The sequence below is a fragment of the Cylas formicarius genome, unplaced genomic scaffold (genome assembly GCF_029955315.1).
Source record: "Cylas formicarius isolate icCylForm1 unplaced genomic scaffold, icCylForm1.1 PGA_scaffold_10__41_contigs__length_53128322, whole genome shotgun sequence".
Lineage (NCBI taxonomy): Eukaryota > Metazoa > Arthropoda > Insecta > Coleoptera > Brentidae > Cylas > Cylas formicarius.
This window is the reverse complement of record NW_026844214.1, coordinates 7796353-7813094: the sequence shown is the minus strand read 5'-3', so window position 1 is coordinate 7813094 and position 16742 is coordinate 7796353. Positions and strand designations below refer to the sequence as shown.

General features: G+C 32.9%; 1 protein-coding gene across 2 annotated transcripts; it reads left to right on the top strand.

Annotated features, from left to right (window-relative positions):
• Positions 1-1077: 1077 nt before the first annotated feature.
• Positions 1078-9827, top strand: LOC132706244 (peptidyl-alpha-hydroxyglycine alpha-amidating lyase 2-like). 2 transcript variants are annotated; one of them, XM_060677463.1, is made up of 7 exons: positions 1078-1271; positions 5630-5802; positions 6508-6706; positions 7211-7412; positions 8361-8552; positions 8995-9107; positions 9161-9827. In XM_060677463.1, the coding sequence occupies exons 1-7, from the start codon at positions 1110-1112 to the stop codon at positions 9275-9277; spliced, it is 1158 nt and encodes a 385-aa protein (XP_060533446.1). In that variant the 5' UTR covers positions 1078-1109; the 3' UTR covers positions 9278-9827. The 2 variants fall into 2 exon arrangements, with proteins under 2 accessions (XP_060533446.1, XP_060533454.1); XM_060677471.1 differs by lacking the exon at positions 1078-1271 and adding an exon at positions 3454-3692.
• The last annotated feature ends 6915 nt before the right edge of the window (positions 9828-16742 follow it).

Below are 16742 nucleotides of genomic sequence, written 5' to 3'. Positions count from 1 at the left end.
CAGGTCAACTTTTGTTTGCGGTTTTTTGGTTTAAACTTATAGAATGAAGGTCGTTTTCTTGTAGGAAACTAATAAATCTGTCAATTTTCTCATTTCTTTTTCTATATTCATATCTTAAAATCTCCCATCAATAGGGTGAATGAACAGGGGAATTACATGGTCACAGAAAATATCTTCAAGTTGTACGGCGTATTTATATACTTTTAATATCTGTTATATATTGTATATGTTTTTTGGCCACACCATCTTCAGGCCCGTCTCGTTGTTAACTTTTTCAAGTTCTTCCACAAATTCAAACAGTATTTTTGTGACGGTCATTTACGTTCTACCACACTGCCCATTGTGGGCTGGTGGGGAATGCGATAATAAAAGGATTTAATCTTATAAGTGCCGTTAATATTCGGTAGCCATTTTTAAAGGTTATTTTTCTAAAAAGATAAGTATTTTAAGCCACCCCGAGTAAGGTAAGGGGAGATGTGACCTCTTCTTCTCACTCGACAAATTAACTTTAGACAAGAGTTTTGTACCTTCTGGATATGGTAAAGATAAGTAGTCTCCAATCATTGTCCGTATATAAAATTACTTATGGCAGCAGAAGCAAATCAAATAACGGTTTTCGGGTTTTCTCGATAAGGTAATTAGTTTCAGATAATCATAGTCAACATTCGGTGTAACCTAAGGCTTTTATCCGATTCAGAAAATGGCAAAAACTATATTTTTCGGTTTAATTGTTATGTTACCTGAGTTGTATAAAAATAACACCAAATATATGAAAAGTTTTCACAGAAATCTGATAAAAGTAGCATATCACAGCTCGTGTCATTGATGTTCGAACATAGAGGTCGAAGTCAAGTTAAAAAGAAAACGCAATACTTTCCTATTTGACAACGTCGTAGGCGGCGATCACCGTAGTACAAGAAATTATTTACGTTCTATATTGTTATCAGCTTGCAATTTGTTCAACATTAAAAAAAATCGCTATTGCGGAAATAATCTTGTGGCGAAACTCTACCACTGGCGCGTGACACTTCTAACCAAGTTCTCCATGCGCGTCAACGAAATCCGAATTCTTCTTATCGATCTTGTAAAAACAGCGAACAGTGCTGGCCATGGCCCCTACAATTGTTCGTCTATTTACTTGTTTTCTGATCGGACAGTGTTTGGTGATTCAGAATTTTGCGTATCCGAATGATTTCGAAAATGCAGCAGGATTATACGACGAAGTCAAACAATTATTGTCTCTGCAACAAGGGTCCGCGATTACGAATCGGGTAAGTTTGAGCTTTAACAGGAAGACGCATCATCATCATCATCATCATCAGAGTCTTCTTTGTTTTTTAAAATGCAGGAGAAAAGAAAATCCATTTAGGGACCGTTTTTCAAAAATTCGAAGCATTTATGATGTTTACGCAACATCTTGCTTGCATTCTTATTTTGTACTGGCAGAATGAATCTTAAATAATGGAATCATCTGGGGAGGTGAACAAGACAATTCCTTCTGCTACCTTATTATAAAACGCTATTGTTCAAACGAAAACTTCACTGTTTGAAACCGGTAATCTTATGTAAATATGTCCTCTTTCTTAATAAGGGTATTATACTTTTTTAGTTATCTCTTATAATCTCCAGCATATTGTGGTTGCAACAGTGTTAATTTATAATTAGAAAAATAATTTTGGTAGGTGTTGGTTGATCGATCTTCCCTTCATGGGAACAATTTTCAAATTAAACGTTTTTGTTTGCTATAAAAAAACCCATGTATTTAATTGTTTGGGACGAACATATACAGTGCTCCTAAGTTTTAAAACATTTATTTACATTTTCTCACCTGCTCCATGTTTTTAAAAAGCAATTTTCGAACACAATAACGTTTTTTTCTTAAAAAATGTAAACTACATTTAGACATAAATGGTAAATGCTAAAGCCTTATTGGCTAAACTCAATTTGGTATTCTCCTAAAAAATAACCACTCTTTGTTTAGAATTACAGTAACTCATTGAATTTCCTAAAGAAATTTTAACCTTACCATGTAAAAAATAGTATACTATGCAACAAGTGTGGTAAACGGCATTTGAGTGTTTAATAAACGAGTGACTTAAAATTTTAGCACACGTGTTGCATACTAAGACCGTTAGTTTTTGGGTATATTTTTGCTAAACAATACGAATACACTCACTGACATGACCTTCAGAATTGACAAACGTTAAAATTCACGTCATACGGTAAAATCTCCGAAACTGACGTGGTAAAGTGACGCTTCCCGCACGCTAGATCGGTGTGCAATTAGGTATTTTACAGACGGGTGACGAGTGACTTAAAAATTTTACCGAACCTGTTGCATACTATACTTTTCCTACGACCGTTAGTTTTTGGGTACATTTTCGCAAAACCGTCAGAATTGACAAACGTTAAAATTCAAGACGTGCGGAATATCGCCTAAAACATGCGGTAAAATCCCGGAAATGTCCGAAATCGCTCGGATCCGATGGAAAACGAAACTGACGTGGTAGAATGACGCCTGCCGCACGCTAGACAGATGTGTAATTGGGCATTTTACAGACGGGAGTAGAAAAAGATATTTTAAATCAACCGTTGACCATTCCAAATAATTTTTTTTTGCAAAGTTCAGTATCATAACATTGGAATTGATGAATTTTACTTGCATTAGGGATTTTCCTTTCAGCTGTTTTCTGCTCCAAACAAAGAAGTGGTTTCAAATTCAGGTTTCGAAATTCGTGTTTATTGGGTGTGTAGCAAAAGAAAACAATTCCACTTTTTCTACTCTCTACTGCAAAATTACCAATTATGCACTTATCAAAGCGTGCAGAAACTGTCGCTTTAAGAGGTCAGCTTCTTTACCGACTGTCACGAATTACATTTTCAGTATTTTAGTCACAAGTTTGCAAGTGATCGGTAGATTTGACATTCCGACGGTGGCGTCGTATGTTACTCAGTGATCTTTTGCAAAAATTTACCCAGAGAAAGTATAGTATGAAACAGCTTGCTAATCTCCTTTAGTCACTCGTTTATTAAGCACTCGCTCGGCTTGTGTCGAACAAAATCGTGACGGAATGAATGAATTGTCAATTAGATCCATATGTATTTTTAGGTTTAGTTCATTATTATTTTTTAAATTTTGAATTACTCAAGATTTAACTGGAACCGGCACCGCATGTTGTTGATTGAACGAATTGACGATGCGATGAGGTTTAGGTTTAGGCCCTGGCAAACGTGGTGCACGACAATTTATGGACCCAATTGCAGAAAACCACAATGTCACGCAGAATGGTCTAGCCAATGTTAGTTCGTCACTCAGACAAATACTTTGTGATCGGGGTTCCCAAGGTTCATTGTCCGCCTCTGTTGGATCGTACCGAACCTGCATCTCCCTCTACGAACGTTCCCGTGTCTATCGTTCAGCGCACCACGCGTATTCCATATTGCAAATGGTACCGAAATCATTTAAATCGCGTGGCGTACCACGGCAGGACTTGCTCGACAACTTTCACGTTACACTCTGAGTTTGCCGTTGAAATGTTTATAATAATTTTTTCAAAGCCGCCAAAGTAGTAATTACTTTACCGTAGTTAGGGTGATGTCGGAGAATGAATGTTAAGCGGGAACATGTAATAGCGGCATGTACTGTGACGTTTTTCGTTTTGGTTATTATCATTTTGCTTAAAAGCGATGCGGTAAGTCAAAATGCAAATATTTTCATTACGTCTTTATTAAAATAACAACGACGGCGAAACGCTCACACATTTTTGTATAAAGGGTGATATTTCACAGGGTGATTTTTCACGTTTTTTATGCATTAATTTCCCTAATAGCGATTTCTGAATAATGAGAAATGTGTATTTTAAAATTAATGTGCATTGTGTCCCTGAGTTGTAACTTGAATAGCGGTGATCGGTTCTAAGACGACAAATTAAACGAGTGATTTTTTGCAAATGTGAATTTACCTACAGGTCTTTTTCACTTTCAAAAGTTCGGTATAATATATTTAAAAAAAAACTCCTTAATCATTTTCATTTGAAAACGTCTTCTTGTTAGAAGTCGCTAAAGTTTTCTAAATAGTAATGAATGTGTTTTTTTTAAACTACTTTTAATAAGAGGAACATTTTGAAATATTTTTGATACAGGGTCGTACAAAAGGTCATGGCCTTTGAAAATTCAAAAAACATCTGGGTAGCGCCGCCAACAAATAATAGCTAAATTTAAAAACAAATTTCTCGTGTCAAAAAAACTGCAACTCATATTCGTTGAGTAACCGGCGTTATTTAGGATAATATGAGGAAAACCAAAAATAAATATAAAATTCTGACACGAAATAAATAACACACTGTGGAAGTGTGTATGAAGTTGTGAAGTGAGTGAATAGTTTTCACGCGGGATGTTACAATGGATTGGAATACACATCAATCTAATCAAAAGACGCACTGTTCGATATTTGACGATAAATTCCATATAAAAGAGTTATATGTTGTCACGAGATAACACTGTTTTTCCCAGATATAATATACACCGTGGTGTTTACGTATCACACAGCCAGGATTAATGAGTACTTCATCATTGTTTGCCGAGCTCTTTAGCATCTGAGTGTACTAATTTATTCGATTTTAATGAACAGGGTCGAATTATTTATGTACATGGATCTATAATTTCGAAGCTATTTTAAGGTCTTACTTTTCGATAAATTGCGATATTCCGTGAATAAAATTCAAATGACTTTCAAATTGAGTGTTTTATAGTTGCAGCAAACTAAAAATGCTTGTCATATTTAACCCGGAATATTTTTTATTCGATTCACGACTACTTTTTGTAGACGACCTTCTAAAGTATATTTGAAATTTGTATATTATTTTTGTTTCCAATTTTGCAGTTTATTAAGATAACAAATAAATGTTCAACAATTTGATCAATTCATTATTCAAATTCATAAATTATTCAAGACTGACTCAATATACAGGGTGCTATATTTTGGATCTCGATTATTTCTAGTTAGTTCGGAGTTTATTTAAAATCAAAAAATTCCATAAATATCTGCCTGCTTCCTCTATCTATTTACTATTAAATCATATAATAAGACGCATTAAACTTCTGTTAAGCAAGCTTCTCTTTCCCTATCTCGATAAGCGTTCAATTTTTGAAAAATAGTTAAATATAAATTACTGCACCTTTAAAGCATATATCATATCCACATGGGCACTACCTACCAATAGAGAAATACAAAAGACTATTATGGAACTTCCTGGTTCTCTACCAATTCAGTTTTCATAATACCATTCTGGGGCATTGATTGAGAGTGTTGAGAGGGTTCGAAAGGATCAGAATTCATTAATAGTTTCCCATATGTTCTTCATACCGCTATAAAAGGGTGATTTTTGGAAAAGAAATTTATTACGCAATTTAGATTTAAGCAACCGCGTAGCACATTTAAAAAAGTTGATAGAAAAGCTCTTTTTGCATCACCTTTTATATGCCAAGTTTATATTAATGTAATAAAATTATAATGTTAGCATGTTTTTCTAATTCTTTTCTCTCTTTTAAAAAGTTCCTTAAAAAGTAGTATTTTGTTTGTAACTTTTTTTTTGTAAACCGTATATATCTTTGCAATAATTTTTGACAGGGATCTCAATCCGAAGAATCGTTTGAAGAGCCTATTGACAAACCAGATGTTCCTAGGGTTGTCAGAAATTGGCCTCAAGAACACTTAAATTTGGGTCAAGTTTCTGGAGTTTCCGTTAATTCAGCTCTGCAGCCAGTGATTTTTCACAGAGCCGACCGATCATGGGATCAGTAGTAAGTATCAAAAAATACAAGCATGAATTTTACCATTAATTTAGAAAAATATGTTTTTAAAACTTATTTGTCGTCAATGGTAATTATAGTTAATACTTGCAGACTGATAAAACTAAGGACTAAAAATAGCTGTTATCATTAGTGCATTACTCTAGGGATAAGAGTCAATATAAAAAAAGCCTGAATATGCTTGTCACAGGATATTAAACGGTGCTATTGAAGATTTCGGTGGTACTTAAAGTTCTGATGGAGAGAAATAATAATAATAAATAAACAAATGTTTTCTTTCAAATAATGATACAATAAAACACGACATGAAATAACGTTAAAAATCTATTAACAGTTTTCTTAGAATTTCAATTTCAATTTTTTCGAACTAACATTTTTCAAACTTATTGAGAAACACTTAAACAATTTGGTGCACATATAATGACGTGATTTTTCGGTTAATTAAGTCCATGCACTACGTCGTTCATATCTGCCGATCTTGTATTATAACTATGTTATAATCTTATAATCAAGCAGACACTTCTTATTCAAACGCTCATATCTATATACACTGAAGGGACAGTCAAAGCAATTCATTTTCGTAATAATTCAAGAATTTCAAATTACCGTTTTATGTATAGCAAAAATTGTCAATCAAGTTGCCCCTTGCTCAAAATGTTTCTAAATAGTATTTGAGCTGTGAATTTTTTATTTCAGTTCATTCAATTCAACCCACCATTACCAACAAGGTCATTTGGGTCCAATAAAAGACCATACGGTGCTCACCTTGGATCCACAAACTGGCAAAGTTTTGGGAAAATGGGGCTCCGATATGTTCTACATGCCCCACGGCATAACACTCGATAAGCACGATAATTTATGGTTAACCGATGTTGCATTGCATCAAGCCTTCAAGGTAGTACTCGAAATTGTTACCAATCTTAAAATATTATGCCAAAAAATAACATTTCATCAAATTCCCGCCATTCATAGTTCTCTTGGATGTTTTTTATTTTTTCATGAATGCATGGGCAAATTCATGTTAATCTAAAAATAAGTGGCACTTAAAAAGTAATTTATCACCAAAATTGTTTGCAAATAAAACATTTCCAGCGCCTTTTTATTATGCAAGTGCGTTAATTATAATAAAATAACCATAAAAAGACTTATAGAAACTCCAGGGGAGTGCCATTTTTAAAAAAAATATCTACTCCAACGGTTAAGATAAAAAGCGTTAGGAAAATAAAAATCCATTACCCTGCATTTCGAAAGCTAACAAATTGCAGAGATGCAACATTTGCTGCAACAAAATAATATAAACGGTTAGAAATCCGAAGCTGGTTAACAAAAATTCGTAATTTTTGTTTAGCGGTGCAGTGCAGTTTATTTTGTAATTTACAAGTTTTATTGAATTTGTTAGTTTAAACCGGGTGAACTTCAGCCCACCCTAACATTTGGTGAAAAATTTACTCCAGGATCAGATACCAAACACCTTTGTAAGCCCTCGTCCATTGCTGTGGCCAGCACAGGAGAGATATTTATCGCGGATGGATATTGTAATACGAGAATCTTAAAATATAACGCCGCAGGAGAATTGCTAAGAGTCATACCAAATCCACCTGGTAAGCACCAAAAGTAGTTCTTATGTTGTTAAAATTAACTTTAATTGCACTTTATTTAATTTTGACAATTTTCACTACACTTAGAGAGTAATTAACGTCACATTCCCATAAGTTTGCAGGTTACAGATTAATAAAGACTCAGAAATTGTAGTATCAGAGCTATCACACCGTCACTTGATATAGTCGACCTTCAGGTTAACTTTGACTTCAAAATTTGGATGGATCGTGAATGCTAAAAATAATTAATTTAAAACAAATTATATTATTATGATGTATATTAAAAAATCAACATCAGATGTATTTATGTAATAAGGCTGATGGTAAATGTTCGTTTTCTTTTTATCTTTAAAGAATTTTTAAAAACTATACTAATTCAAAAGTGGCATATATTTGTTTTTTTTTTATGTTTGCGATAGTCATTTGTTTATTTTGAAACTGCCAAAAGATATGAGAGATGAAACTCTAAAACTTTTGTATTCAAACGTTTTTCTTTCTCATATAATGAACTTGAATAAGCATGATTAGTATAAAACTAATGCTACTTTGTGAGTTATTCTAACCGCAATTAACAGCCAATAACAAGTTGCAATTAACTTATTAAACTTACTTAAAAATTAAGTACCACTACTTAAAATATTACTCCCAACTTATTTCTCCCGAAAGAGATCCGCTAGTTAAAAAAAATCTATGAGACTGGTAACATTCTGCAATAAATTTTGTAATAATTTTGCAAATAATGCTTTTGAATTACTAAAGATATCTATTTTATTTTGATATTAAGTCATGACTGGGGATTTCAACTGGTTCTAGGTGTATTTTTGATAGTAAAGGTGGTATTATTGTTACAAATGTGTTTGCACTTCAAAGTATCAAACTTGTGGCATAAAAATAATATCCTATAATTATTAAGATGTTTTGTTGCTGTCAAAAGTTCTTTAAAACTCGTAGATTTCTTATCGCTGCAAGTTCCTCACTCTTTGGCCTTGGTGGAGTCAATCGATAGACTTTGCATTGCCGACAGGGAAAATATGAGAGTGGTTTGTCCCAGAGCAGGGCTTTATAGTCTTCAGGGCAAGAAGGAGCCGGCATTGACAATTCAGCAACCTGATATGGGAAGAGTTTTTGGAGTTGCTGCAAAAGGTAAAATTTACATACCTGCCAAGTTTTTGTTGCCTAATTCCCGGATTTACCATTGCCAGCAGTAAAGTTAAAAGTCCAAAAAATTAAACCTAAGGGCGGACCATAGATAAGTATAGAATTATGCAATGGGGTAATTTTTAATTTATCGATTATTCATCTTAATGCATCTATAAATGAAGCTTCTTGTTTGTAGCATTCCTGGAAAATGTATAAAGATTTTGTCATAGATGTCCAAATAACCTACCAGCAACAAACAACCTATAGTTGTGGTTTCACATTATTTTTTAAATTAACATTTAAAATATAAAATCTTAATATTTCGTCAGTCGAGTTAAATTTTACATGATTTCAATTAGAAGCATTTGATGTTAATAATTGCAATTTATCTGTGGTAGGCATAGAAGCAACTTCAGGCAATTGATAGATATATATTTAATTGCAGGGAAACTTATTTATGCTGTAAATGGATACACAAACTCAATGTTGCCAATCCAGGGCATGACGATTGACCCTGAGACAGAAGCCGTTTTGGATCATTGGGCACCTGACCATGGGGTAAAATATATACATATTTCAATTTTATTTCGTATTATTACAGTATATTGTAGAGTTTCAATAATCCACATGATATTGCTGTATGTGCGAACGGATCTGCTCTTTATGTAGCCGAAATTGGACCAAATAAAATATGGAAGTTCGAGTTGGTTCCTCCAAAGAAAAAGTAATATTTGCTGTGAAAATATTTTAGTTGTTCAAGGCTAAGGTTTTGATATATTTTCAACCTAGGTAACTTGAAATCCCTATGCATTTAAATCAGATAGCTATTAGATATATACAGGCTCTGTACTTTTGAAGTCAACATGAAAAAAATGCTTTCATCAATTCCGCAGTTTTCTATTTGGATGTAGATATTTTGTGGCAGTATTTGGTTAAAAAATACCCAGACCTAGAAAGAAATAGAGTAAAGTGCAAGTCTGTGTGTGAAGATCCTAAGACACTTTAAATTTTACTGTCCTTACGGCCAGTATATTATCTAATAGCATTGTAATTTTAGTTTAAATTTTGTTGTTAATTTATTAAAATATTGTTATTCTCTTTTTCAATTTGGAATTTCGTTCCAATTTGCAATGTAAATGTGATAAGTGTACCTATGTTCAACTGTCTATAAATTATTTGGTATGGTTACAACAAAGTAACAATTGCGCATGTAAACGCGTGAACAATAATCGAACGAATCGCTTTTAGTTTAGAGCATATGTAAATAAAAAAGTAAAAAACTTGTTTTGGTGTTTCCTTTATTAACAAAGAAAAGGTTATTAGATTCGCTAGATTGTTATTTTTATTTTAAAATATTTATAGTATAACAAATATAATCAAATGATAGAAGTACGTAATTGGTGGAATATTCCCGGCGCCTCCGCCGTTATTAAAATTGAAATTCATTAGTTATCTAGTTTAAGAACAACCAAAAATAAGCTGGTCGAAGATTTTAAAAGAAACTTTGTCGAAATTTAATATTTACTTATACACGGTGTACCAAATTGTATAAGCATTTAATTGTTAAGGATACATAATCGGTTAGATCAGCAATTTAGAAGTATTTTTCATACTGATTAATATGGCTAATACCCCCTATATTTTTTAGTCCAATTAATTAACCGAAAGTTGGCGGTATCCGTCTGAATATGTTCTGCTGTCAAAAAGAAAGTTTTTTATGTAACTAATATTAAATGTGGAGAATTAAATATTATATAGGTTATAAGTAACTTCCACGCATTTAGAGAAATGCTTTATATTCTAATCCATTATTATTATTATTATTAGAGTAAAAAATATGGCTGGTGTTCTATTTTTAGCAAATGCGTTTTCCTACTTATGCGGAAATGAGATATTCAATTATTTTCCTGCATAATGAATTACAATTTTTATTTCTGTAGAAAATTTACTTAATTTAAAATTAATGAAAAAGTGATGTTTGCCTAATATTCCAATAATAGGAAATTTTTGTATAATTTCAAAGTGTGCCGTGAATGACTGCAACAACAATAATAATTAAAGTAGAACAAAAACACTAAAAATGACAAGACACACTAAAGTAAAAAATTCTTTAACTATTCTAAATCTAAATTTCCTGATAACATTTGTCATACACTCTAATTTTTTATTGATTGCCTCTGAAATCCTTTACCGAAGTTCGACGACATTATTACAAGGAGTTTTGTGCACGTGATTTTTTATATGTCCCAAAAAAAAAGTTAAGTCGGCGCTGTTAGCTGGAAAATCCATAGTTTCGCCATTGTTCTATTTGGTACTCTAAGAGTTGCAAATAATGATGTCCAGTTTACTTTTGCTCTATAAATATCGGACCCAAAATATGCCCATGACACCACACCATATATTAATTGATTGGTACCCCTGGATTTTTATTTGTCTAGGATTATTCAAAGACCAATATCGTGTATTTTGTCTATTACAACCCTTTCTTGTAGTGAACGGAGTTTCATCAGTCCATAAAATTATTTTCAAAAAATTGTTATTCTCATTATGTATATTTCAAAAATTTAAAGAAAACTGCATCCTCCTTTGACATTGTTCTACACTTCGTTGTTGAGTTTTACGAAATTTAAATGCCTTATGTTTATATTCCTAGAAATTTCTACCTCTTCATTACTCTAGTAATAGAGGAAACTGGATGTGCTTTATTAACGAACGTAACGAAAACGTAAATTAACTTTCGCTAATTCTGCTTTAAATTTTGGAATAGTTTGTCTACTTTAAACGTTTTGCATGAATTCTTTAACAGGCAATTATCTCGAAAATATGTTCTCTATAGACCCGATCTATTATTAAAAGTAGATAAAAACTAACACCTATTTTCTATAGGTTCGTAGGTATGAATTTAAAGTAAAGCCAATGGATTCATTCTAATCAAATCCACCAGGGCAAGTGTTAACAAACTTCCCTATCAAAAGTGAAGCCTCAATCTCATCAATTCGAATACTAAATTCTCAGAAAACCAGTTCTGACATTAACAATAAAGACATCTTGTCAGATGTACAGGCGGAATGTGGCGTCAGTAAAGCAGCGGGGTTCTAACTACCTACACATAGAAAACGTTGAGTTGTAAGGTTCGAGACCTCTATTATTTCGAAAATTATACATGGGGAGTCTGCGTTGTTATAGTGTTAAAGAAGTCACACGGCCGCTTTTTTATTTGATAGAACCGTTTCCGAAACGGACCCAGCAGCAGTTACAATTTTTGAAGTTTCATTTTCAATTCGCTTTTACATCTAAATATTTCATTGGACGTTTAATTTAATAAAAAGTCTTTTCTACTCTAAATAAAACAAAATTGCGGAATCCTACCTTTTGTTTTTCCAAACTGTTAATTCAATTGTTGCGTGAATGCATCCTGACAACAATAAATTTTCTTTGGAGCGGTTCAAATTAGTTAACCTACTACCGTGTTCAAGATTTCATTTGTACAAAATCCGAAGCTTCAAAAAATATTTACGTCAAGCCAAAAAAGTAGCAAAGCGTTCCTAGACACGTAGAATATTGTGCGCGCACGCCACTGAAATTTAAATTATGGTTCTTTTATGTTTTTTCCTTCAGCAAGGATAATGTCTCAATAAGCTGACGGCTCTTTTGATTTTCACCGGGCACCGATAAAACTGGTAACGCGTGACGCAATTCTTAAAGAAATCTTTCCTGCCTGAAGAATAATGATTCAGGTATACTGGGTGTTGCTGGTTCGAGCTGGTCTCTTCGGTGGCATCGTATTGCTTATTTCTCTACTTTGCATGTATAATTGATTTTAGGCTCAATCTTCCATGCAAATTAACATACTGCATTGGGTATTAATGAGTTGTTTTAATCGTGAGCAAGGAATATAGGTGGAATAAACGACCTTGGGATTGACATTGAAATCAAAACTAACATTGATGAAAAAAAAAATTAGAAGATGACTAGATAACAATTATAGCATCTAAGCTGGTAGCTGAGCTACAGTCTTTATCGGTGCACTTTTAATTTAAAATATTGGGGTCTAAAAAAGCGTTTTAGTTCTTTGATCTCAATTTATTATAAAGAAATATATTTGTCGTTTCTGGTACATATGTGAAACAAAGGTTGGCGTACTAAAATACAAAACAATATTATTTAAAATTTGTTTATTGCCCACAATTCATAAAAATGAGAAAAAAAACTGGAGACACTGTACACCAAAATATCTCTTGTTTATAGTAATAAAAATTGGCAGTTTCAGTTTTTTTGACATGACAATTTGTAACTTATTTGAACTTATTTGAGCGTTGCTCCTATGTGGAAGGCGCCTAGTTTCACCGCATTATTTAGATATGTACTATTATGAAATATGTGTTGAATTTTGTCTTATTTGCATTTAAAAAGTTGAACGTATTTTTTCTAATTTTTTTTATAATTACTTGAAAGACGAAAAGTAACGGAAAGCAATATAAAACCAATATTTGGCTCTAGTAATAAAACAAAACATCAAATCGAATGATGCAATTGTACACCATCTACCTCAATGTATTTTACAATACACTCTCTTAAATTTTCAACCGCAACTCATGCAAAGAATTACTTTAGCGTAGACCAAATCTTTTAAGTATACATATTCAGAAGTCCAGAGGGTTTAAGTGTGCACTCTTTTGTGACCACTTCCACGGCCAATCCCCCATGAGCAAGGTGCTCATGTTAATATTGCCGTAGTGGCAACGCAAAGTGTGGTGGGGCCCCATCATGCATAAAGCACATATTTTCTCTTAAGGCGACCTGTAAATCTAGGAATACGTTTAATTGGCGCTGAAGAAAATTTAAATAACGAGGTCAATTCAAAAGGAGCAAGGAAAGAATCCCACAAATGATTATTTTTCTAATTAAAGATGCCTCGTCTTGTAAATGTAGCTTCGTCGGTAAAAAGAATATTATAAAGGAAATTAGGGTTAGGGCGAGTCGAGATGGCAAATGATATGGATGGAGTTTTTCTCATCTCAAAATTCTGCCTATATAAAATGTATTAACGTATATGTGGACAATTCCAACATTTGATTTGATTTGATTTTTTTTATGAGTATTGTATTAGCATTAGTATTAATATTGTTTTTTTATTGCTCACGTCAATATTGATAAAAAAAATCAGAAAAAATCTTTGAACTTTTGCAAATAAGTCAAAAACCGACACAGTGCTCTCAGAATTTATCATGTTATCATAAGTCGATAGATAAAAAAATATATAAATAATATATAAAAATAAATTAGAAATTCTTAATAATCGGGTCAAAAAAACCTAAAAATGCCAATTCTTATTATTATGCTATAAAATCTCAATAATTATATTTTAGTGTCTAATATCCCCACATTAGTAAGTTATTTTTGTAAAATAATTTTTGTCGACATGTAATGCTTTACATTTTATTTTCTATTTGAAATCTGCAAGTTTTATGAAAAAATTGCAGGGGGTAAAAAAGCCCGTCGAAATTTTTTTTTCAATGTCATTGCGTAGAGTTTTTCGTTAAATTTAATTAAGAAGAATGATAAAGATAGTCGCCTCCACTCATTTGAAATAAAAAATGTGCAGAAAGTGTTTCTTTATATAAATAAATAAAAACATCATTTTTCCACCATATTTGTACCTCGATCTCTCCCAAATGGATTACTTTTGATCCAACGTTTATATAACAAACCACAATTTATTTCAAACAAGGAGACACTCTTTATTTTGGAAATTTTTGGAAAGACTTTAGTGGTTTCAAGAGGTAGTAATTTAGAGTATATGGCACCTAGCTTTCGATCGATAGAAAGATCCTTTTTTTTTCAAAGAAACTTCCACAGGCTACTGTAATACTTTTTACAAAACTTCTGGATTCCTCCTGCGTCGGTTTTTGCTGAGTCGAACTTGCTTACGTTTCGCCGAGCATCCTGTTGGCTTCTTCAGAGCTTGACTATTTGTTATTTGTTATTTGGCCTTATGGTCAAGAAACCCTAGTAGATTTTCTTCGACATTTAAACTCTATACACCCTAACATACGTTTTACCATCGAGTTGGAAACTAATAATAACCTTGCATTCGCAGGTATTCTTATCAATAGAAAAACATACCTAACATTGTGTTTACAGAAAACCTACGCACACAGACCGATACCTTATCGAAAACTATCTCAGCATGAGTCACTGAATCCCAGAATTAAAGATATTAAGCGTTCCAACAACACCACAAACTTCCAATAGCAATGAGGCCGAAAGCAATCCTACACTGGCCACTGTGGTCCTTCCTTACATTCAAAACATCACCGACTACATATCAAAAGTTCTAAAGAAATATAACGTCAAAACCAGATTTACGGGAGAGACTGGTCGAAAAATATCAACTAGGCTCAAAGAACACAAAACAGTCTTACGACTAAGACAAATAAACTCATCAGCTGTTGTCGAACACAATCACGAAAACGGGCATATGGTTTTATTCGATAAAACTAAAATTCTTGCATGTAATCAATTCTTGTAGCAACGAAAAATCGGAGAGTCTATAGAAATCTCTCTACCTGTCACCAATATGGGAATCAGTCATCCGAGACGGTGTTTATGCCCCTCATTTAGCTCCGCCCCCCTCAAACCATATATAAGCGGAGTAAAATGCGAGTCAGTTTCAGTCGAATTCTGAATAAGAAAACAGGATGATTGGCGAAACATCAGCAAGTTCGACTCAGCAAAAATCGACGCAGGAGAAATCCAGAAGTTTTGTAAAAAGTAGAAAGTTCCTGTGTGTGCTAGTTTTGATTAGTTAACAGCAAAACCTGAATGAGACATGAATATTTTGTGAAATGTGACCTTCTAATTGAAATAATAACCGAGATGACCTGGAAAAGTATCGGAAAATCCTAATTTCATCTTCTAACTAAAAAATTGACTTGACTAATATACCTAGCTAGTCTATAGAAATTTGATTAAATTTGATCAACTTTGTTTCCTGTCTTTTGCGATAAGAAAGGAGTTGCAGGAATATACTTAAAGGAATTGCTGCACGCATTACTGGATGACAGAAATAAAGTTATGATAAAATTGATCAACAAGAAGTCTTAAATAACTAAACATTCTAAATGAAAAATTTAACGATCCTAAACCAAATAATTAAAACTACGTGAATTAGAAGAACGTCCATAAATTATAATGTCGCACATGTACATTCGTACATTTGTCCAAGAAAGAGACCTCGACACTACATTGCTTACCGTCTAATCAGCAATGCTTTTTTGCACTTAACAAACTTCTGGGTATGTTTCGTAGATTATGAAATAGCCTTCGATGACATTCCTACTGGAGACAAAAAGCAAATGTTAACAATAGCAATTATGCGACATATTGACACGGTGACTTTATATTTTGAAAAATTTCCTGCGTAATTCTAGAAGATCAAATATGGGGTATAACAATTAATGGTGACATGATCTAGTATGCAAATGCAGTTATAATTACACTGGCACGTTCAACCGTCATCAAAATGGTTAATGATAAGATCATCAAAAAACTAGCTAAACGTGAGAGTGAGTGTGGTAAATTATATTCAACAACTTATATACCATATTTTAGCACCAGTTCTGTTGATTTAAAGTTGAATAACTTCGTTCGACGCCAGCCAGTCGATACCAATGCATGGCGTCGCATTGTTTTCAAAGCGATGATGTAAATTATTGCCACGGTGGTGGTCGGACAAGAAATGCGACACCGTGAACAGATAAAGGGCAAGAGTAACTACGAGTCGTGATTCGTTTGTATAAAGTCTGTTCATAGATATAACTGATACGAATTAAGGAAAGGCCCGGGCAAGGAGTAAATTTAATTATTTGGGGTTTTGTTAGGAAAGATACTAAACAATATTTATTTATTTATTTATGTATTTATGTTTAAATCTAAAATAAAATTACAAATTATTTTTATTACCTACTTAAATTACTTAAAATTATTCACATGGTATATAGTATCACTATCGCTATCGTCGCCTGTTCTAATTATTAATTGTTCTATATTATGGATATACGATTGTTCTGCTCTTTCTATATGTTTAACAGAATTTGCCCAACTTCGTGGAGGAATGTTAAAAACATCGGTTTCTATAAGTTTGAAGACATTGGAGTTAACACGGGGAAAAACATTGTTACGACGAATGGC